We start from the raw sequence: 22,929 nt of genomic DNA, 5'->3' as shown, positions 1-22,929 counted from the left end.
CATTTTTGGGTAAACTAACCCTTTAAGTAAAAAAAATGACTGTATATAAAAGGAATGGCAATGTGTGTCATTTCTGATACTATGGGTGTTTTGAGTGTGAGTTTATGTGACGCTTCACTCTTGGATGATAGAGCTTCAGTAGTTCTTACTATATCTTCTTGATGCTTTTCACAAACATCACCAGTGGTTTCAATGAAAAGTACATCACACAAATGATTATGTTGGTTTCAATTATTAGTAACAATTGTGAAGAAGCTGGCATTGAAAAAAAAATTCAGAGTTCAGATGGGCATTGAAATACTTGCTTCTTGGTTTAGTATGTGTTTGCTTTTACTGAATGACATGGAATGTAAAAGAATGGATTGAACTTAAAAGCACAGACCAGTACTTTTATTGCGTTGCAAACCATGTCTTCATTTGCCTTTCATAAAAATGGGAACAAATTGCGACATTTCACCTATGAACTTAAAGCGAAAATTTACCAAAACAAAATATAGCAGCGAACCTGAGGTTTCAGAGACCTTTGTACAATTTATAATCCACATCTTTTGTTGAAACACAGCAAAAGGCACTTTCTTGTACAGCATATCATTAAAAAAAGATTTTCTTCTTTTAACTCTCTATAGAAACACCAAGGTCTTGGTACAGCAATGTCTCCAAGATGCTGTTTCGTACTATGTTTCCGCACCTAATGTTCTTGCTCAGCTGATGATGCCAACAACGCCAAGGTCATGGGTTCAGTTCCCGGGGTACAAACATACTGAAAACAATGTGTACCTTGAAATTCTTTTACGCCATTTTGTATAAAAACTGCCCAAAAGGCTGAAATTATCTCAATGTATTCAGTTCTACAGTGAGTTGTAAATTGTTTTGTGGTTGTGCTTCCCACCTCTACCAGAACAACCTGTTTAGGATTCAGATCCTTTGTTTCTGCATGCACCATGCATTAATTGAAGAACAGAGGCCAGAGGCCACCCCATTATATAGTCTACAGGACACTGGGCCTTCTGTGTGGCAGCTCTCATTTGGCAGAGCTACTTTTGCATGGTTGGGATAGAGGACTAGTGAAGACTACGACCCACGTCCTGCCCTCATGCTAAACCTGCCCTCAGGATCCCACGCCTTATTGTGCCGCCATTAGTCTACAGATACAGGTATCTCACTGCACTTCCCTCAGCATGTGCCAATACAATTCTTCGCTAATGATGCTTTTTATTCCACCTCGTTTCTGCTCCAGAGCACCCTCAGGTTCACCGCCGATTAATTAGTCCTGTCAATCCACCCCCTTCCCCCAATAAACACTACCTTTCTTCATCCTAGCTATGTTCGAATTTATGCTCTTGCATTTGGTCTGATTACAACCTTTTTTCCTGTGCAAATGATATTCTTGTTACAAGTATCGTACAAATAAAATCAAAGTGAACTGGAATGAAATGGATTTAATTGAGTAACCAGCAGCTAACGAGCAGAATGTATAACACTACTTCACATAAACAAGCACACAGTAATATTAGCTTACAAATTACAGCAATTTGCCTCAAAATGGATTCATGTACATATTGATCTGAAAGCTGCCTTTGTCTAAAATCCTTGGTAAAATATTTATTCTGATTCTTTTCCAGGATAGCATTTGAAGGAAAATGCCACATTTACATACCCAAAGCCCTTCAGATCTCTTAGCTCTCTGGCTCCAGGGAGGCTGATCTTGACTGGAATTCTATATCTCATCTTACTCAGAAACACATCAAGACCTTATTGGCTGAATCTCTGTACCTCAGTGGTAATGACACATCGACTAATTACATCACTTGTTCTCTTCACATTTAATTCTACATATTGCTTAAAGGAACACTTTTTGGGACTTAAGCTTATTCACTGTATCCATAGACAAAAAAAAAAAAAAAAAAAATTTTGATTGTGGCTTTTAAATGTTGTGAGAGAACGGTTAATTTACGAATGTGTAGTGTAGCCTAGTTTTGATCACTTTATTTAAAGTGGTGGCTGTGTGCCGTGTGTAAAAGTAAAATAAAATAGTCTTAGCCTCCTGCTGACTAGTGTCCTGCCCTTCCCAACCCGTTTATACCGTTTATTTTTTTCCGGTCTATGGTTTACACACACATAGATGATTCGACTATCGGTCGACCATAGAGAGATTCGAAAATTCTGATTCGAATGTGTAAATCCTTAGTCGGGGACACCCCTAGTATGGACTTATCTAACGGCGTCTTCCTTCAAAGCAAAGGAACAGATATCTGAATATGATTACTTGTATAGCGTATCCAACACACATCTTCATATAAATATAAGCATTCATATTACATTTTTGTGGATGTATAGTTTGCTGGCTTTTACAGAAAACATCCTTCTGCTATTTACCATTATTCAAAAAAAATAAATCAATCAATGCTGATATCACACAATATAATATTTGTTCTGAGAAGCAGATTGAATGAGAAATTCAAGTTTTTCTATTTTTCTTTTTCTTTCTGTACATGGTCAAGTTTAGAGGTCAGTGTAAAATAGTTTTCTGATTGCTCCCTTTATGTCTGTCAGTGTGTTCCTTCAGCCATGGAGGTACAAAAGAGTGAAAGACACATACAAAAAGAATGAAAAAGGCAAAGAATAGAGCTATAGGACAGTCTGGGAAATGATACACATCCTTCATGTCTAATCAATTCATTTCAGACCACAGGTCTGGAGGTCTCAAAACATCCTACACCAGAGACACAAATAAGATTTACCAGAAGTGCACCAACAATGTGCTGCCAGTTCTCATTGAGTGTATTAAAAAAGCACCCCCCACCCCCCGCTCTCTCTCCAATTATACTAAAGAGGAATGACAGCTTTTATGGATCACCTTTCACTGGGTTGTTGATCGTAAAAGTTGTACAGTGACATCCAGATGCACAGAGTATTAATACTTGATGGGATATTTCACACACACACAAAACAAACTCTGTTGCTTACTTTCATGTTGCTCTAAACCTTCTTTCATTGTGAGGAAGATGAGTAAAAAGTAACAGAAATGTTATTTTTGGATGAACTGTTCAGAAATGTTTCTCACGCTAATTTTCCATTACATACATTTGTTCTACTATTATTCTAAATGAGGGGGTGTGTGCATGCAGTTAGTAAAAGAAAACAGGACTCAACAGACCAGGCGACCTTTTCTACTGCTCCAAGCAATCGATGATTGCATGTCCATTGTGCTTTCGATGGTGGACTGGGGTCATCGAAGGCACTCTGTTTGGACTGAGCATACACAGCCCCATACGAGGCAGAGTGTGATGCACTGAGTGTTGTGACACATTTCTCCCATAACCATCATAAAAATGTTGTGTGACTTGAGCCACGATAGACCTTCTGTTGGCTTAGGCCAGACAGGTTAGCTCATTGTTGCCCTCGTGCATCAATGAGCCTTGGGCGCCCAACACTCTGTCACTTGTTTGTGGTTGCTCCCTCCTCGGGCCACTGTTGGTAAAATCTCACCACTGCTGACCGGGAGGAACCCAAAAACCTTGCAGTTTCAGAAATACTCCAACCCAGTTGCCTTGCCATAACAATATGGCTATTGTCAAAGTCGCTCAGATATTTATTCCTGCTAATTTCTCCTGCATACAACACATTATTTATGAGGACTGATTGTTTGCTACCCAGGCCTAATCACCTATATTAACACAAAATGTAACTGTTAATTTATGGGGGAATCATAACTTCTGTATGAAAAAGTTATAAGTATATTTGTATATGTTTATAAATAAGACCAAATAAATGAGTTTTGAGAAAACATAATTCATTTATAATGACAAACAATAAGCAAACACTTCAAGAGGAATTAGTAAGTCCCCACAATTAACAATCAACCTGTAAATCAGTTATATATACAGCCTGATTTAGCATGTCTGAAATAGTCAGTATTAAATCTATAGTTTGTATATCATGCTGAACTAGGATATAAATAAACACACTACTGATGACTAGTTGCAAATTGAATCATGTCAACTATGATATTAATGACTGAATTGATTAATAACATTTAATTAAGAGTTAGAGTAATTTTACATTTTTTGCACTCACACTTTTAGATTATGCCTCTAAATATAAAGAAAAATTGCACTGAGTTTCAATGTAATTTGCTGAAATGAATTCTTTCTGAAGGGCTCTTAAATGTCCTCTTACGTTAAGCACTAACACAAGTAATAATCATCCATCATGTCGACGGGCTGCCAGATGTAACCTTTGCTGATTTTAATCTAACATCCTGCCACTTTCCATAACAATTTTTTCCCCTTAGAGAAAAGTGTTCCAAAATTCAAACTCGGGCTGTAAGTTAGTTAGTTGTTACAAACTGTTGTTGATTGACAGTTTGAATGGAAACACTGTCACACAAGACAGTTTTGTAATAAAGAGCGTGAACCCTCTACTCAGGCATTTGATTAATTGGGTAGGCGATTGCCTTCTGAGGTGTATTCTAAGACATCCTGTATGAGTTCAGAAAGAGATTCCTGAGAGGTTGAGAGCCTCTTAAAGACTTTTATCATGTTCATGATTAAACTTGACCTAGCTGTGACTCAGCACCTTAAGATTTGCTGACTCACCCGTCCACCACATCAAAGACGTTCCCCTTAGATTCTTCTGACACAACAGAGTGGAAACCTGTACTGTACAATCACTTCCTTTCTTAATCATTCAGGCATTCTGTGAGCGCACGCCATGTAAAACCTTGAATAGGCCTAGAAATACAGAGTGAATGTTCAGCGCAGCATTCAGTAGACCCCTCTCCGTATAGGTTAACAGTAATGCTAAGCACACCAGAGTGCTGTCAGGGCTTTAACGGTGATGCTGAGAGAAGCAGAGTTTTCAAAGTGATTTTGAAAGCCTCTCGAGTGTGTGAGGCAGCCTACGGGTCAGGTTTTTCCACTGTCACATTTTAAAACTATCACCTAACCACAGGAAACAGAGAATGGACGAGGAACTCTGTCTTTGATGTTCTTATTAGGGTTAGACAGCAAGGTGGAAGATTGATTAAAATGCAAGGAGAAACGGAAAGAGAGAAAAAAGAGGGAGAAAGAATATCCTACATCAGAATTGACGAGAAGGCGGGTTGAGGTAGAAAAGATGGAGAAATAGTGAGAAAGTGAAGGAGTACTTCTCAAAGATGAATGAGCGTAAGGACAGTGATAGATAACACGCTGACGAGCTTCATTTGTTGCTGCGGTGGGGGGTCAGGGGCTCTGGAATGTAGGTTGTGCCTTTGTGTGTTTGTGTGTTTGTGTGTGTGTGTGTGTGTGTGTGTGTGTGTGTGTGTGTGTGTGTGTGTGTGTGTGTGTGTGTAGTATGTGTCCGAAATGAATGGCTGGCAACCGAGAGCCAGGTCTAATTCAGAGTCTAATTCCACCAGAGTATTCCATTTTTGATAACCTTATGACATCCAGTTTTGTTATGGGTTCTGCACCCTTCTGCCAATGTGGAAAACACTGATCGTACTAAACCACTTTGGTAAATAATATGAAGATAATAAATTAACAACACATATTCCTAATGTGATGCCTGCACTGGTTGTATATTTCAACAGACACACAGCATAATCAGTGAGACTGATCAAATAACTGATAGTAGACTGTTTTAGTAGAAGAATGGATGGATGGATGGATGGATGGATGGATGGATGGATGGATGGATGGGAACAATTCATCACTTAATCTGACTAGTTGTTTGTTCATAACAATGTCTAATTAAAGACACAATGAGAACCGAATTGTGTACCAATACTTTATGCTTTTGAATTGAAACATAAATAAAAATAATAAAAATTTGTTTTAGAAAAGTAAAAAAATAAGTTACCTTTGCCTTCAAATTTTTAGTTCACTGAAATAAAAAAATGGAGTAACATTTTTTAACAACTGACAACCTTTATTCAAATATTATTCAAAGATTTTGTAAGCATATTGGGTAATTATTAGCCTGGATGCCAGCCGAACTTTTTAGGTCGGGCGGTTGGGTCTGGCCTCGATCCATAGAGGAGTAATTATCCCCGAACAGAAACTGTTCAGACCAATGAAATCATCAGGGCGGGCTTTAGACGACGACGAACAGGGCTTGGATTATATTTGTTTGAATCCTAAACGGAGAGCTTGTTCTTTTATTTTTTTACAACACCGGCAAAGATTGTTTATTTCAGCACACGTGCAGACAGGGTTGCCAAGTTTTTACAACAAAACCAACTACAGCCCAAAACAATAGCTTCTCGGGGGGGTTCTCCGGAAAAAAATGGTGTTTGAGGGATAAAGTGTGTTATTTTGGAACGGTTGCCTGCTAAAACGCACACTCATGGGTCTAAATATCACACAAGAGTCGCTTCAACAAGCGGACATGGAAAACAACCGGCGGGGGGAAAAAACGCGGACTTGGCAAGTGCAGTTGAACTCTGTTGACATTTGACAACTAACATAATGCATCGCTTCATTGCTCTGATTGGTTGTAGGTCTATCCAATTGAGGTCTTTTCTGTTTCGGTCAGAGCGGCTCTTCTGAAGCTCTCACTGTAAAAAAATTAAATATTTTTTTTACAGTGTAGTATTAGAAGTATTTGTTAATAAGTACTAAGCACTATAAGAATTGTTCATGGAATCTTTATCCTGAACTTTAAGTGGAATCTGAATTGGAAGTAGAATTATTAAATTCCTTACGGTTTCCATCCCTAATTCTAGCATCTGTGAAAAGGTCACAGTAAAGACAGAATATTTACAATGTTGACTGTGAAATCCCAAAGCGTTCAGCTGAATATACAAGGCATCTGTCAGGGTCTAGATGTATGCAATCATCGGTCTGTAAGTGATGCCTTTATTTTTAGAGCTATGACAAGGACAGTTCAGTGTATGGGCGGCTGAACTATCATGGCAGCTATAATCACTACTAGCAATAACAAACCATGCAGTGCTGCGAAATATAAATCCCTATGATACAACCACTTTCAAACATATCACCTGTTTGATTTTAAACAATACAGAAATGTCACTGCATATAAACAAACTGCCAAACTATGTTATGCAAAGCCTTGTCTATGAAATTGGAATGACGCACTCTTGTATTTGAATAGTGTTGCAGCAGAATGCAGAATTAAATCACCACAGATGTCATCTCATAGTGAAGGGAAAAAAAATAAAAAAATAAAATCACCAATGAAAAATATCATTAGGTTTCCTGAATACCCAGCTGAATCTAGTCATGGTCCAGTAAACTGTGAGCTGAAATTTCATTTCACTGCTGGTTTGTGTATGTTTTCATTAATAACACACAGACTGGGAGAGAAATTAGAGTTTAGAGGAATATTACTTTCATTTAAGCGATTTTATATCCAGCCTCATTATGGCTTCAACAAAGTATGAAATTTTGTTTGCAAGTATTATTTCTGCTGAGACTTCCTTACCACTTGATGCGGAAGAATTTGCATGTTTAGATAAACAAAATAATAAAATCAAACGCCCATCCCAGGAGTCCCCTAATACTCCTGACAAAAACAATGACTTGCAGACTAAAACAATTGATGAGCCTGGGACTCATTGGCATTCTGTGAGCGTTTAACAGGTCTTACCCCAACCTCTCTCTTTTTTTAATCAGCACGTCGGGAGTTTTCATTGGCGTTTTAATAATTAAATCTTTAAAATACAACTGGATGTGGGTAATTATCTACTAAGTCTCATTAGGGCTGCTTTTGAAGGATATGAAGAGGGTATGTGTGTATGTGTATCTATTCATGTTTTGCAGACAAGGGAGGGTAAAGCACTCATGTCATAATGAGAAAAAAAATAATATGCTAGATGTCTAATTGTGTTGTCCACAATTATCTTTATGTCTGGTAGTAAAGATAATGATTTTTATAAGAGAGACATCCCAACACAACTCTACAACAGCTGACTTATCAAAATGAGTTATAAGAAATGTGACAAGCATTTGTCTGTGCAAAACTCATTATGCCATATGAGAGATTGCCGGAGCATTACTATGCGGTTTCTAAAGACTTCGGGGTCGTTGCTAGGCCAAAATCAAAAGCAAACCCCAGGGGCTAGTTGCATAAACTTATCACCTATGTTAAGACTGTGTCTTAAGCACTAATTTGTCCAACTAGCAATTAGTCAAAATGTAATCAGTCTTACTTTTCTAAGGGTGCTTTCACATCTCTAGTTCGGTTCATTTGGTCCGAACCAAGGGCAAACAATTATACATTGTTGCATTTTTCAGCTTTTTTGGTTCCTTTTCACACCACACTGATTGCTTTGATCCGAACCAGTTGAAACGAACCAAAACGCAGGCACATGACAACATCCACATCACTCATTGGCCATGGCGTATTTCCTAAACTGCTTTTCGATTGGTCAGCATTTGCGTGTGGAAAAATTCCAACAGAAGAGGCAAACCCAGCAAACTATAATAACACTATGGAGAGACGATTGCGCGGGCCAGTTTTGTCCCTGGCCATAATCTACTACACTGTGTGTATTTACCACAGTATGCAAACAATACATTTTTATAATGAAGCGCGGATGCGACTTGAAAACAACGGTCAAATGCACTGCAGACGCCGAGCGTGCATCACTCGTCACTTCAAGCGGAGGCATGCCTTAATTATTCTTAATGCATTAATAATAACTGACATGCTCATCTTCCCAAATATATTTTCAACGATCTATCAGGTAATAATGTCATGCACACAATGTCAGCGCAGCTAACTACGGCAGCTGGTTTAGTCCAAAAATGATCAGTACTTTTGCAGTTGGTTCTGTTCAAGGTCGGATCACGATCTCACCACAAACAAACCGCTCCAGAGTTCGTTTGAAAGCGTACCGCTTGTTTGGTCCGCTTTTGGTGCGCACCCGAGTGCGATTGCTGCTTTCAGACCTGACCAAACGAACTACACCAAAGAGGGAAACGTACTCTAGTACGATTCAACGAACTCTAGTACGAATCAACCGAACTAAATGAGGCAGATGTGAAAGGACCCTAATTCAAATTAAACCAATCTACCATTTTATGTAACTGATTTTAAAAAGAAAGAAATCAATGACTTGCTTTTAAGACTAGTCTAAGTAGTTTATGCAACCAGCCCCTGGTCTTGTATTCTAGTCCCTACTTGCATGTCTTATACGAGTCATTGCTTAGAAAAACACAAAAGTTATAAAGCACAACTCTACTTGACGGTTTGAAGTAGGGCAGATTCTGATTATGAAAACATAAAAAACACTCGCTGCTCTTGATTTTGTCAAAGTAATGTTAATCGACAGTGTGCTGGTTTAATTTACATTACAAACTGTAGTAGGTTATTAGATGAATACTATGCTGTTTAATTGACAAAAAAAAAAACAAAAAAAAAAAACTATATAACTTTTTTATTTCAATGATATCTGTGATTCTTGATTCTTATATTTGTACTATATAAGCATAATCCCGTAATATCGGTAATCTCATAGCAACCTTATTTCCAGCATATACGATTTAAGCCATTATGTCCACTCTAAATAATTACAATACTGACAAACAGTACTTGCTAGAGCTTATTACAAACAAAAGCTAAACACCAGCCAGGACTCTTTGAAATTGCTCACCCTGGCAAAAACACATGGCACAGGTATATAATCCGTATCTGTTCAGCAGAACAAAAGAAATGACATATAAACCAGACGTGTGCTTAATCGCCCTTGGGGCCACCAGAAGCCTTTGTTTCATATAACAACAGATACAGATACATATTTTTTCTGCATTTTTCATCTAGTTACTCATTATAGTGATAACCTCCACCGATCTTTACTATGATCCATTAAAACCAAGGCAACTAGCATTCAAATACTAGTAACTACAGATCAAAGAGAAAAAACAAACAAAAAAAGATGTTTAATTACTAGGGATGCCACAATTCTCAATATAATTTTGAACCGTTCGTTATAGCATTCCGGGTTCAGTACTCGCTTGTGAATTGCTTTTTTTTTTCAGTTTTGCATTTAATTAATTATTTTCATTTCTCTCCGTTGGAAATATTTCTCTCCGTTTATTTCGCTCTGTTTGCCTGTGAGTCTACTCGCTGATATGATCAAATATCCAATCACTGCACTAAAGTTAGCGGGTGTTTAGCCACGCTTGAAATGCTGGTCTCAGAGAGTTATACTCACGGAAAACTATAGTTATTCACAATCACGAAAGTTCATTATTTGTATGAGTTTTAAAGCCTTGCCGTTTAAACATTTAATTTGCATGCTTATGCACTGTTTTACATGAGCTGAGCGCTCGCACTAAAAGCCTGTTAGTTTACTACTTAGATTACTGGACTAAGTAGTCTTACTGCGCTAATACGGTCAAAGACACACAAGGTTAACATAAATAAACCCAGTCGGATATGTCTAAAGTGAAAGTAAAATCTGCGTGTCTGTATATGAGATGCGAGCAGGTTGTGAACACTTGTCCTTAAAGGGACAGTTCACCTCTAGAATTATGTTAATAAAACAACAAAAGACAAGGGAAATATATATATATATATATATTTATATTATACAATACACTACGAAGGTGTACAATTATTTTTAAGTAAAGTTGTACATTTAAGTAAGGTTTTTCAAGTCTTTTAAGTAAAAAAAAAACCCTCCTTTACCTCTTATTGTTCCTGTCGCCTAAGAATAGAATAGCAAAACAACGAACTGAACCAAATGGTTCAATGGTTTGTATTGAACCGTGGACTAACTGTATTGTTGCATCGCTAATAATTACCATAAATAAGCTTAAGGCTACAATAATGTTTTTGTTAGACCGTCCATTTAGCAGCTTACACTGTGTACCACAACAGGGAGACTTTAGATTGAGCCAGAGTCATCTGGCTAATGGGCTCATGGCTCTCGAGAAGTCATGGATTTTCAAAGATCAGATGCATCTCTTGCTATATCCAGTCGTTCTTGGATAGTTTGTGCTTGGGCCCGGGTAAAAATGTGTCCACATGCACGAGTGGATGGCTATTAAATGACAATGACTAAATGACTATATGTACTGGATGGATACCTTGTGTCCTTGGCTATTTTCCACCTCTCTCTGCAAGTCCTGACAGGCCGACATGCTCGACCTAACGCACAACGGTGGTAATGGCTGTGTGAATCGCATAGAGAGCCATAGACGAATCAGAGCATGGAAAACCTCCCTAAAACACTGATAGCAGCTCTCTGAACCCAGCTGTTTATCTGACCGTGTCTCAGAGCAGCAAATCACCATGGAAATACACATATATACAAGACTTCCTCAAATAGACAAGGTTATTCAGATAAGAGTACTGCCCACAGGGCTTAAAGCAAGAGAAAGATGGCATGGCAAACTCATTCCCTCAACTACTCAGAGTTCAATTTAGACTTTAAGACTATTGCAGAGAACTCCCAGGATGTTTTACTGCTCCAAAGAACTCTATCTCTCAGCTGTCACACTGCTAACCAGCAGAGGAACCTGCTGTCCAAACTAGCTCTAGGTTCAATCTCAGCACACACACACACACACACACACACACACACACACACACACACACACACACACACACACACACACGCACGCACGCACGCACGCACGCACGCACGCACGCACGCACGCACGCACGCACGCACGCACGCACACACACACACACACACACACACACACACACACACACACACACACACACACACACACACACACACACACACACACACACTGGTTTCACTATATTAGTGAGGCTGTTTTATACATACAATGATTTTTATACGGAGGTGATGATATTTGCTAACACCAAGCCTTACCCAAACCTGTAGATATCAGTAGATTTAAAAAACAAAACATGATATAGCTGATGATTTATAATTTTCAACTTTCAAACTGAGAGGATCACAAGCCAAAATCTGTTAGTGTTTTCATACTTACACTACTGTTCAAAATTGTGGAATTAGTAAGATATTTCAATGTTTTACACTAAAGACAGCAATACTGAGAATTTAAATGACCTGTTTTGTATTTTTATGTTTTAAAATGTAATTTATTACTCTGATGGCAAAGCAGACTTTTCAGCAGCCATTTCGCCAGTATGTTACATGATCCTTTAGTGAGTTTTTATAACAAATGTAGACATTTGTTATAAAAAACATTATCAAAAGCCTTTATTGTTTATAGCTTAGATCTATTTAATGCATCCTTGCTGAATACAATATTTTATTTCTTTCTTTAAAAAAAAATAAAAAATAATAATTTAAAAACCCCAACCTTTTAAACTTTTCTGGCGCTACTACATAACTTTTTGCACACACTGACATGACTCACTTTTCTGTTAAACAGAATGTTGCATTTTAAATAATTAAATAATATTGTATCTAATAACACACACAGACACGCAGATGTACCTAAAGAGAGATTTTCATCAGCTTTACTGAACTTTGGAGTACAATTTTTTACCCCTAGTATAGCTAAGCAAACCCAAACACAATTGGGTCAAGATGAAACTAATAAATGAAACAAATAAATGTGTTATATGGCTTTACATTTAGTTTTTTTTCTTCTGTACATTTTTATGTGTCCTGTTTAATTTGACTATCATACTTTTTTTTTACCATGCTTTACTGAAGACACCCACTAAAATGCCATTGAGTGTAACAATATTTATGTATCAGAAAATCTTATTAGGCATATTTAAAACAGGAATCATCTGATGACATTAAAAGACTTCAGCCATAAATATGAATACATTTTAATTTTTAAATCTTTATAATTTGCCACTATCCTTCAAACCACTGGGTTTTACCAATTTGTCAGTAAGAAGTTTTTGTCAGAAAATAAAAAACATTTAAAATATAATCACATTTAGTATGATTTTTACATAACTATATCCGTTACACTGTTACCATGGTTTGTTATTCTTTTTCTTTATTTTGATAATAGATAATAATGCCATTGTTCCCATGATTGCAATGTTTTTAGTATTATTAAATACTGTATCATTAAGTTAGTTTGAAATGACGGCAGAAGCAGATTGTTAAAAATTAATAAGCATTTTATTCTACTGTTCTGATGCGTTCTGCAATGCTAGCTTAGCTTGTCACTTTCTTTCCAACTTGCTCGGCTTCAAAAATTACACCTTGCAGCTATATTTATGAATACTTCTTGTTTGTCAGCATAAATGATGTTATCAGGATGGGTATTTTGGGTAGAGAATGCCCTCAATGGTCTCTTTTGACCTATTGGACTATTCTCTTTTCCTTGGTGCCTGTTCACACCAAGTATGATAACTATATTGAGACATTATAAAGGTATAGTGTATTATATTTATATTAAAGATATAGCACATTATTTCCCCCATATGTCGATTTAAAAAAAAAAAATTAAAGTAAACATGTCTTTTAATGAAAATTACTTTTGTAAACTTTATTTGATGCAGACACCAAAGATTGTGATATCTCGTTGTTGACCCATATACACTGCTGAGCTGGAAATCAAGGATTTGTTAGAGGTGTAAAAGCAAGCACTACACCTTGTGATTCACAAGCAGTTCAAAATATGAATAATAACAAATAATGATTTTCATTACATCTTCCATTTTGATCTAGTCAATTCTGCAATAGATATGTAGCAAAAATATGTTTTGATTAAATATTATGTATAATACATCAATTATGATAATTTATTTTCAGTTTAGTTTCTTTTTAGTTTTTTCTAACCCGTCCAATGTACATAATGGTTTTATGTTACATCGAATGTTGTTAAAATAATGTCTATTGATGTTTTTGTTTTTTTACCATGATGGTGTTTAGTGTTTGCGTGAATGATGTGTACTTTCTTTACAAGTATTGTCCTCCTCAGCTTGTGGAAAATCTGTGATGAGCTTTGATCCATCATGTGAGACTCATCACCAAAGTGTTTGGTGGTTGTCAGTATATACCAAATACATAACAAATACTAACATTTCAGTAGGTTGGTAATTTAACATTATTTCAGGTAATGGAATACTTTTTTTTTTTTTTTTTACTATAAATTTTACTTAAATCTCTAACACCTAAAATGTTGCTACAGTATTTTCTACGGTAAATGTCTAGCAACCACAGCAGCCAGTTTTTTTTACTGAAAATGTAACAAATATTTTCAGGGACACTGAGTGCTCACTTCACATGATTCAGTTACATATGTGGACGTATGCAATTCTCAATTTCACAAGGTGGCTGTCTGATAAAATGAGCAGTTTTCAACCCTCTCATCAATTTTACATTAAGACATAAAAAAAAAAGTGTACATAAATAAATTTGCAAAAATGTCCTGTAAAGACTCCACAAGTGTATGATTGTGTAACACTTTATTCCGATGGCCCACTTTACACATTACATTTAGACTACATGTCAACAACTACCAGTCAGAGTATTAGTAGACTGTCTGCTTAATATCTGCTAACACTTTATTATACACTTGATGATGCATCCATATACATTCTACTGACTGTAAGTATCTTTGCAAGTAACTTATTCTACTAATACTTTAATGAGAGCTACAGTAGTTGACATGTAGTTGCAAAGTTATGACTAAAGTGGACTTTCAAAATAAATCTGTAACAAAATGTAATCTGGGACTGTAATAGCTGGAAGAGTCACTCATCTCTTTCTTGAGGGCCCTATGGCAGTGACCACAGCAGGGTGAGGGATTTTGATATAAACAGTATCTCCTGATACTCAGTCATAAGTCATCAGTCCTTCACACATCCCTATCAGGATTCAAACCAACAACCTTCCAAATCCCAAACGCAGCTTTCCCAAATAGCTCCCGCAAATTTAAACACGATTCTCTACTCTTTCAATCATAAAGTGTTCAGATCATTTTGCAGAGATTACAGCTAAACAGAATGCAATGCACAGGATGAGCCACTTTAGTTATTTTCCAGCCCATTTGGCACAACAATCCATGTGCTTCTCCAGCAAAAACTTCATTCAAAAAGGACTTATTAGCAGACAACAAACAACACTATGCTGTAGACTAGGGCTGTGCAATATATCGAAATTATTGCAAAATGTACATATCGCAATATGCATATCGCAATGGCACGCAATATCTGAATGATTTTAATAGGCTACTTCATCCTTGTGATTACAAACACAGTTTTGTCACAACAGCTGTCTTGATTAGTATTCATGTAAACCCAATCGGTTATGCTTTAAGTGAAGGATATCAGTTTCAGAAAAGAAGCCGAATGCGTCTCAATAGGATCCATGCATTAGCTCTTAAAGTGACAGGCAGCTACTACAGGAAACCTGTCGCTGTCTGTCAAACAACAAAAGCAAAAAAAATCACTCAGTGCTCTTTTTGCTAAATAAAATTTGTAGCATTATTATGTATCAGTGTATATTTAATTCATGTGAAGACTGTTTTTACTGTTTTTAATAACAAAGATTAAATAAAATAACAAAAATAATCATCCACCCCTAGTTCAGGTGTTCATGTTTAATTGGATATTCTTGATGGTAAGGTTTAGGTTGATATGACTATCTGTTACCAAGTGAAGGAAAGAGTTTTTGGTATTTAAATATTTGCATTACATTTTTTGTTTGTTTACATTGATGTTAAAATTATATTGTCAGATTTGTGACAATCATTTTTTTCTAAAACACTGCTGGTCACTTTCAGAAGTTGTATCAATGCTCTATTTTCCCAGAAAGAATGTGAAACACATAAATGGTATCATTCTCATTTTTTTTTTTTTATAATAGAATTTAAATAGATTTTACACACTAATAGCAATATCTGTATCTCATATCGGATTATTTAACAAGTTATTGAATATCACTTTTATTTTTCAATATCGCACAGCACTACCGTAGACAACACAAACACACAGTTTAATCAAATAAAATCTAAATCAGGACTTTCTGTAGATGTCTACAGACTTCTGTTGTGCTTAATTTGACACAAATCCAACCCTAACAAGAATATATATATATATATATATATATATATATATATATATATATATATATATATATATATATATATATATATATATATATATATATATACATACACACACACACACACACACACACACACACACACACACACACACACACACACACACACACACACACACACACATATTAATAAATTATTATTATTTTTTTTATTTTTTCCATCTATACAAGTATCACTTCTGAACTGCTGTTACAATGGCTCGTACCTGGTGTATGAAGACCTGGGCAGTGCGAGGACTGAGCAGCAGAATGGCCCGTCTGAGCGTGTCCCGGTAACGGTTCAGCTCCTCCATCCTCATTGTGCTGAACAGGGTAGAAAAGACTTTCGTCACATTCCGGTCAACCTGCTGTAGAGACACATCCAAACCCATTCGAGACGCCTGGTCCAGAAATCCACGCATTCCCCGCACGTCTGAAACAGGCAGAATGTGAGAAAAAGCAAAAGATTGTGGTTAAAAACCAAGACTCTGGCAGAAAGCTAAAACAGTATTTAAGATGAAGAGTGAGGTGAAACTAGATCAAATAGACTGAACATCTGATTCAAGATCAGAGGTTTCCCGACAGAATAACTTCATATAATTGTAAATTTGCTTTAGAGATATTATGCTAAAAGGGATAGCAAGATCTGTAAAAATATCTAGTTTTAGAGATTGCTTTAACTTTAGAAAGGAGAGTCTCTTCCTTGCTCTGGAAATCCTGTTTTGTTGCCCTTTTGCACATCACGGATTTCAAGTCACGTTGTGCTCAGCTCAGTCTACAGAAGTGGCTTTTTGATGGCTTAATCGTCTGGCATTGAGATTTCAAACCATCTACTCACAGAAAGGACACAAGAACCGTGCTCTAAGAGGGTCAAAATGTGAGAATGAGATTTTAATGTCTAATTAGAGCAATATAGACCAATCATAAAAATGCATGAATACTTCAACTTAACTGTGTACATTTATGGTCTTCACTTCGAGCTGTAATTACATTTTCATGGCATGACATTGAGGCAGTCAGAATGTTGCAAAGAGCTATAACTTGTCTGCATCTTTACACTTTCCCTTTCGTCTTTTATTCACTGCTTGTTGAAAAAAGGGAGAAGAAACAGAATACTTTCAAGAACCTGTCAAAGTAAGGAAGAAAAACAGACTGATAAAACGCATTAAGAGGGAGAGAAAATGTTTAGCCCGTCTGGAGTTGACAGCTGCCTTCTCCCCTGCAAACAAATCGGAAACTGTCTACGTATAAGCTAATTTTTCAGATATACGATTTTGCAGTGGACACCAAGTGGCAAAACAACACTTCTCATTGAAAAAAATAATAATTATATTTATTGATGAACTACATGATAAATGAAAACTGAATAAATATTTCCTAAATGCACAAACAACATCAGAAGTACGACTGATCAGCAAATCCGTTTGTCTGGTAACTATTTTCTTTTATCCTGTGTTATTTTGTTTGTCCATATTTTTTAAGGATGTGGGCATGTCATGTCATGTTTCCTGCTTGTTTGGATGTGAAAAGCTATTTTAATGGAAGTGTATGTAAGATTGTGGCCAAAAACTGGTACTGCAATCACATTCAAATGACTGTAGAGCGGTGTTTCCCCTCTCCCTCTCCCCCTGACTCGAGGTTGCCAGATAGCTGCAGGATCCAGGAGGCGCGTTTGTAGCTGTAGCTGTGGTAACTAGAGCAGATCTGGCAACCCGGATGCTGAAACACTACTGACTTTGTGATTGGTTGATAAGTGGAGGGCGGAGCTTCAGGCCAAAACACAACATGACAACATCAACATCAGTTGAGGGCTGCAACAACAACTTTTAAATGACAATATTCTGGCCGGTCTACTGTTGTCAGTGATACAAGTATTTGAAATTAACATGATTTCTTAATGTCTAGTGACATATCAGGGCTGTTTTATGATTAATTGAAATACATTTCTTACATTTCTATTTGAAATAGCTTATTTTGCAATCCTAATTATCAACCATTATGATTAGTTTCAGTAGTTTTTCATGCTTCCTAACAGAGCTGTGAACCATTTTTGGGTTAACAACCACTGTTGTAAAACATTCTGGTTAAGCAAACATAATAACTGATTCATATCAACTTTTCAAAACATTTCCTGTCACATATAATGAGCTATATCTGCATTGTATGATAATTTTTTGGTTTGTTAATAATAATTATCAAACATATCATCAGATATATTATCTAATGTATAAAATGAAATTGCCTGTCCTTTCTTCCATGTCTAACATCAACCTTTTGCTTCAGACATAATTTATTCAGACAACCACATGGTCCAGTTTTCAGGATTATATTGCAACACAGCAAAGCTAATTAGACATCAAGAATGATCAAAGACCACATATGTGTGAGTGTGTACTTGATATACTTGATTATGGCCCACCCTCTGTGCATTGCGGTATACTACAACCTACAAAGAGTTTTCATGTGTAACTGTCAAAGGCCAATAAGAGCTGTGCTTGTAAACCTCACTCCCCTGATCTCAAGAGACACCCTAGCAACTGACGCTAGACGCTACGGTCTTTAGGCTTCCTGGAGAGCGGCATTTCGAATCCCGCTCCGAGCAGGTTGAGTAGGACCGGTTACACATGACAACTGACAATCAAAACATTATGTGGCCCACAACAGCCTCGGTGTGCTCTCAAAACAACAACCAATAAGAAAGTCTAATCATTTGAGCACTTGTGCAAAGAAGTTGGACTAAATACACTAATGAAAACCCTTTCAGCATAACTGACAATAATCATAGTAAGCTAGTTCCCTATCTCGAGGGAACTTCGAGCTGCGTCGAAACGCTAGGGGACGCCTCTGCGTGCCACGTCATGAAGCACTTGTGTAATCAGTCCAATAGCGGGACGATACGTCACGGGCGGGTGACGTCATCGACCAGGAAGCTATAAAGCATGCCCGGACCAAACAGTCACTAGCTTCTGTGTCTTCACAAGCGCTCTGTGTGATATTGTATGTCCATTTATTGTGTGTGTGTCAAAAGAGAAAAGAGAATGTCTAGTCAGTTCAGGCGTTGTGTTCCTCCCTGCCCTCGTTACATCACGGGCGGAGATACACACGACCTGTGCGTTATGTGTTTGGGGCTCGAGCATGCCCAGTCAGCTCTCGAGGGGGTTGGCTGCGAGCATTGCGAGAGTCTCCCAATGCGTACATTAAGATCACGCCGGGCACTCTTCGAGGAGAGTGCTTTGGCTCGCGGTCCTCAGGGCTCGGGTCCCGCTGCTGCCGAGGCACAGCGAAGGCTCGCGTCTTGGGGATCGCAGTTAGATCTGGTGGCGGGGTTAGAGACGGGTGATCCCCTATCTCTGCCCTTACCCGCTGGATCTCAAGCCTCAGCTCGCGAGTTGGAAGCACGCTCTGCGGTTTCTTCCGCTCGCGCTGAGGCACAAGATCAGCTGCAGCACTCCAGTTCCGAGGAACTGGATGTTGTAAGCGTAAATGAAACTGACGAACTACTTCCACCATTACACACACACGCACAGGAGGAGCTAATGGAGGTTGTCACTCGCGCCGTTGCCAGATTAAGTTTAGACTGGCCGGCCGAGCGTTATGAGTCACAAAAGCACACAAGCAGGCTAGATGAAAGATTTCTGCCCTCATATACACAACCTCCTAAGCGGGGCTTGCCATTTTTCCCGGACCTTCACACCGAGGTGTCGAGGTCCTGGGCTAAACCAGCGTCAGCCCGAGTTTTCAACCCGTCAACATCTGAATATTCAAATATAAACGGGTTGAAGGCTCATGGTTATGCGGCGATGCCGCGGGTGGAAGAGACGCTCGCGAGCTATCTCTCCCCCGAGTCAGCATCGTCGCTGCAAGCCCCGCAGCTGCCCACCAAGCCCGTAAGAACAACATCAGCGCTGGTGGGCAGGGCGTACTCGGCAGCCGGGCAGGCGGCCGCCTGTTTACATACGGTGGCCGTCCTGCAAGCATATCAGGCAGATTTATTGGGGGATATAAATGAAGAAACTGAGGAAGTGGGGAGAGAAACGATCGCCGAAATTAGACGGGCGGCAGATTTGTCTCTTCGTGCCACCAGGGAGACGGCCAGATCCATCGGCCGCTCTATGGCAGCCCTGGTGGCCACGGAGAGACATTTATGGTTAAATCTATCAGATATAAAAGAAAGGGATAAGAAGTTTCTGATGGATTCGCCCGTCTCGCCTACTGGCCTCTTTGGTGACGCTGTAACAACAGTCGTCGACCGTTACCAGGAGGCCAGGAAGCAGGCGGCGGCGTTCTCAAAATTTCTCCCCCGCAAATCATATCCCCCAGGGGCTGCCGGGCGGGGGCAGCCCCAGCCGAGTACGTCCTCCTCCGCAGCGCATCGAGCGCAACAGAAACAGAGCGTGGCCGCTCGGGCCCCCCCGCAGAGAGAACGGGGGTCCGGGCGACGCGCTCAGCCGGGACCTTCCCGCGGTAGGACGGATCTGAGGACCGTCCTTATCGCTAGGAAGGCCTCGACTAAGAAGTCCTGACGCCAAGAGCGCAGGGCTTCCGATGGCAGTCCCCTCCGGGAAAGTGCGGCTCGCCGAGGCGCCCGCTCTTTCCCGGTGCCATCGGGGGGCCGGTCTGCCAACCCTGCCACCATTGGTGCTTCAGGGCGCGGCGGTCCCCAGCGAACGCATATCTCCATGTCCGCCCGGAAACGTAGCGGCTTGGGGATGTTCGCGCCCTCTCGGGAGGGCCCCTGGGCGGTCAGTTCGGTTGCTACCTGCCGGTTATCCGTTACAGGACACCGGGCTGACCACACAGGAAAATCCAGAGACCAGCCTCGAGAGGCTGGTTCCCTTAGTAGATTTTCTGGCAGCGTGGAAACTTCTGCCGAATGTCTCAGAATGGGTCCTGCGTACAATAGAAAAAGGGTACAGAATTCAATTCGGGTTACACCCGCCCGTGTTCAACGGGGTTACTGCCACGGTAGTAAGCCCCGAGCAGGCTCTGGTAATGGAACAAGAGGTACAGACTCTTCTGCGAAAAGAGGCTATAGAACGGGTCCCTCCCCACTGCAGAGAGTCGGGGTTTTACAGCCGGTACTTCATAGTTCCGAAGAAGGATGGGGGGTTAAGGCCTATCTTAGATCTGCGTCATCTAAACAGAGCAGTAAAAAGATTAAAATTCAAAATGCTCACGATAAAACAGATCGTGTGTCACATCAGGTCCGAGGACTGGTGTGTCACGATAGATTTAAAAGATGCGTACTTCCACATCTCCATCCTTCCGCAGCACAGACAGTTCCTCAGGTTCGCTTTTGGGGGAAAAGCGTACCAATATCGAGTGCTGCCATTCGGTCTAGCTTTATCGCCCCGCACTTTCACGAAGTGCGTGGATGCAGCTCTGGCTCCGCTGCGACTCCAGGGCATCCGCGTGCTAAATTACATCGACGATTGGCTAGTGTTAGCACAGTCGAAACAACTGGCGGTTCAGCATCGAGATGCTGTTCTCGCCCACATGAAGGTGTTGGGGCTAAGGTTGAACGAAAAGAAAAGTATGTTGGCGCCACAGCAGAGCATTACTTTTCTGGGGGTAGTTTGGGACACGAGAACGATGTCGGCTCGGCTATCTCCGCCCAGGGTAAAAACGATCCTGAATACCGTCAACCAGATAAAGCTAGGCCAGTCACTCACTGTCAAACACTTTCAAAGAGTGTTGGGTTTGATGGCAGCAGCGTCCAACGTGATACCTTTTGGCCTGCTGTACATGAGACCCTTGCAGTGGTGGCTCAGGACCAAGGGGTTCTCCCCGAGGGGAAACCCTTTTCGCCTAATCAAGGTCACGCGGCGCTGCCTACGTGCCTTGGTGAAGTGGAAAGATCCTTGGTTCCTTTCCCAAGGTCCAGTTCTGGGGGCTCCTTGTCGTCGCGTAATGCTAACGACGGATGCCTCCCTAACTGGCTGGGGAACGGTCATGAGTGGCCGCTCGGCCCAAGGTCTGTGGAGGGGCCATCAGCTCTCCTGGCACATAAACCAGCTGGAGCTGATGGCTGTGTTTCAAGCACTCAAACACTTCCTCCCAGACCTACGGGGCCGCCATGTGTTAGTTCGGTCAGACAACACTTCGGTGGTCTCGTATATAAATCACCAGGGGGGATTGAGATCGCGTCGGTTGTGGAAGCTCACGCATCACATTCTGATATGGGCCCAAGGCAAGATACTCTCGCTCAGGGCGATGTACATCCCGGGGGTCCTGAATGTAGCGGCAGACTCCCTGTCGAGGCAGGGAGTGGTGCCGGGGGAATGGAGGCTCCACCCCGAGGTGGTGGAGGAGCTGTGGATCCGCTTTGGGCGAGCCCAGGTGGATCTGTTTGCGTCTCGAGAGACGACACATTGTCCAGCATTCTTTTCCCTCAAACATCCAGCCCCACTGGGGCTGGACGCAATGGTACAGACGTGGCCGAGGCTGCGTCTGTACGCCTTTCCCCCTCTGGCGTTGCTCCCAGGAGTGCTGGAGAGAGTCCGCCGGGACGGGCTTCAGCTCTTATTGGTAGCCCCGTTCTGGCCGGGCCGAGTATGGCTCTCAGACATCATGTCTCTCCTAGAGGGTCCTCCCTGGGAAATCCCAGTCAGGAGGGATCTTCTTTCACAGGCCGGGGGGTCAGTACTGCACCCGCGCCCGGAACTGTGGAAACTGTGGGCTTGGCCCCTGAGGGGGCCCAGTTCATAAACACGGGTCTATCGACTGAGGTGATAGAGACCATGTTGCACTCCAGAGCACCATCCACAAGGAGACTTTACGCACTCAAATGGAGAGTTTTTGTCGCCTGGTGTACGCACCAGACTTTGGACCCTGTTAACTGCCCGGTCGGTTCAGTTCTCGAGTTCTTGCAAGAAAAATTCTCCGCAGGGTTATCCCCGTCGACTCTGAAAGTGTATGTGTCGGCGATATCTGCTATCATAATCCATTAGATAACGCAT

General features: G+C 40.2%; 1 protein-coding gene across 4 annotated transcripts in view; it reads right to left on the bottom strand.

Moving 5' to 3' along the window:
• grid1a (glutamate receptor, ionotropic, delta 1a) overlaps nucleotides 1-22,929 on the bottom strand; it is a 386,141-nt gene that overhangs the window by 102,511 nt on the left and 260,701 nt on the right. For all 4 annotated transcript variants that reach the window (XM_067455445.1, XM_067455446.1, XM_067455443.1 and 1 more), the window contains exon 4: nucleotides 16,198-16,403. In XM_067455445.1, coding sequence (XP_067311546.1) covers nucleotides 16,198-16,403 — 206 coding nt within the window. The remainder of the gene's footprint in view (nucleotides 1-16,197; nucleotides 16,404-22,929) is intronic.

The sequence above is a fragment of the Pseudorasbora parva genome, chromosome 10 (assembly GCF_024679245.1).
Source record: "Pseudorasbora parva isolate DD20220531a chromosome 10, ASM2467924v1, whole genome shotgun sequence".
Lineage (NCBI taxonomy): Eukaryota > Metazoa > Chordata > Actinopteri > Cypriniformes > Gobionidae > Pseudorasbora > Pseudorasbora parva.
This window is presented reverse-complemented; position numbering and strand designations above follow the sequence as displayed.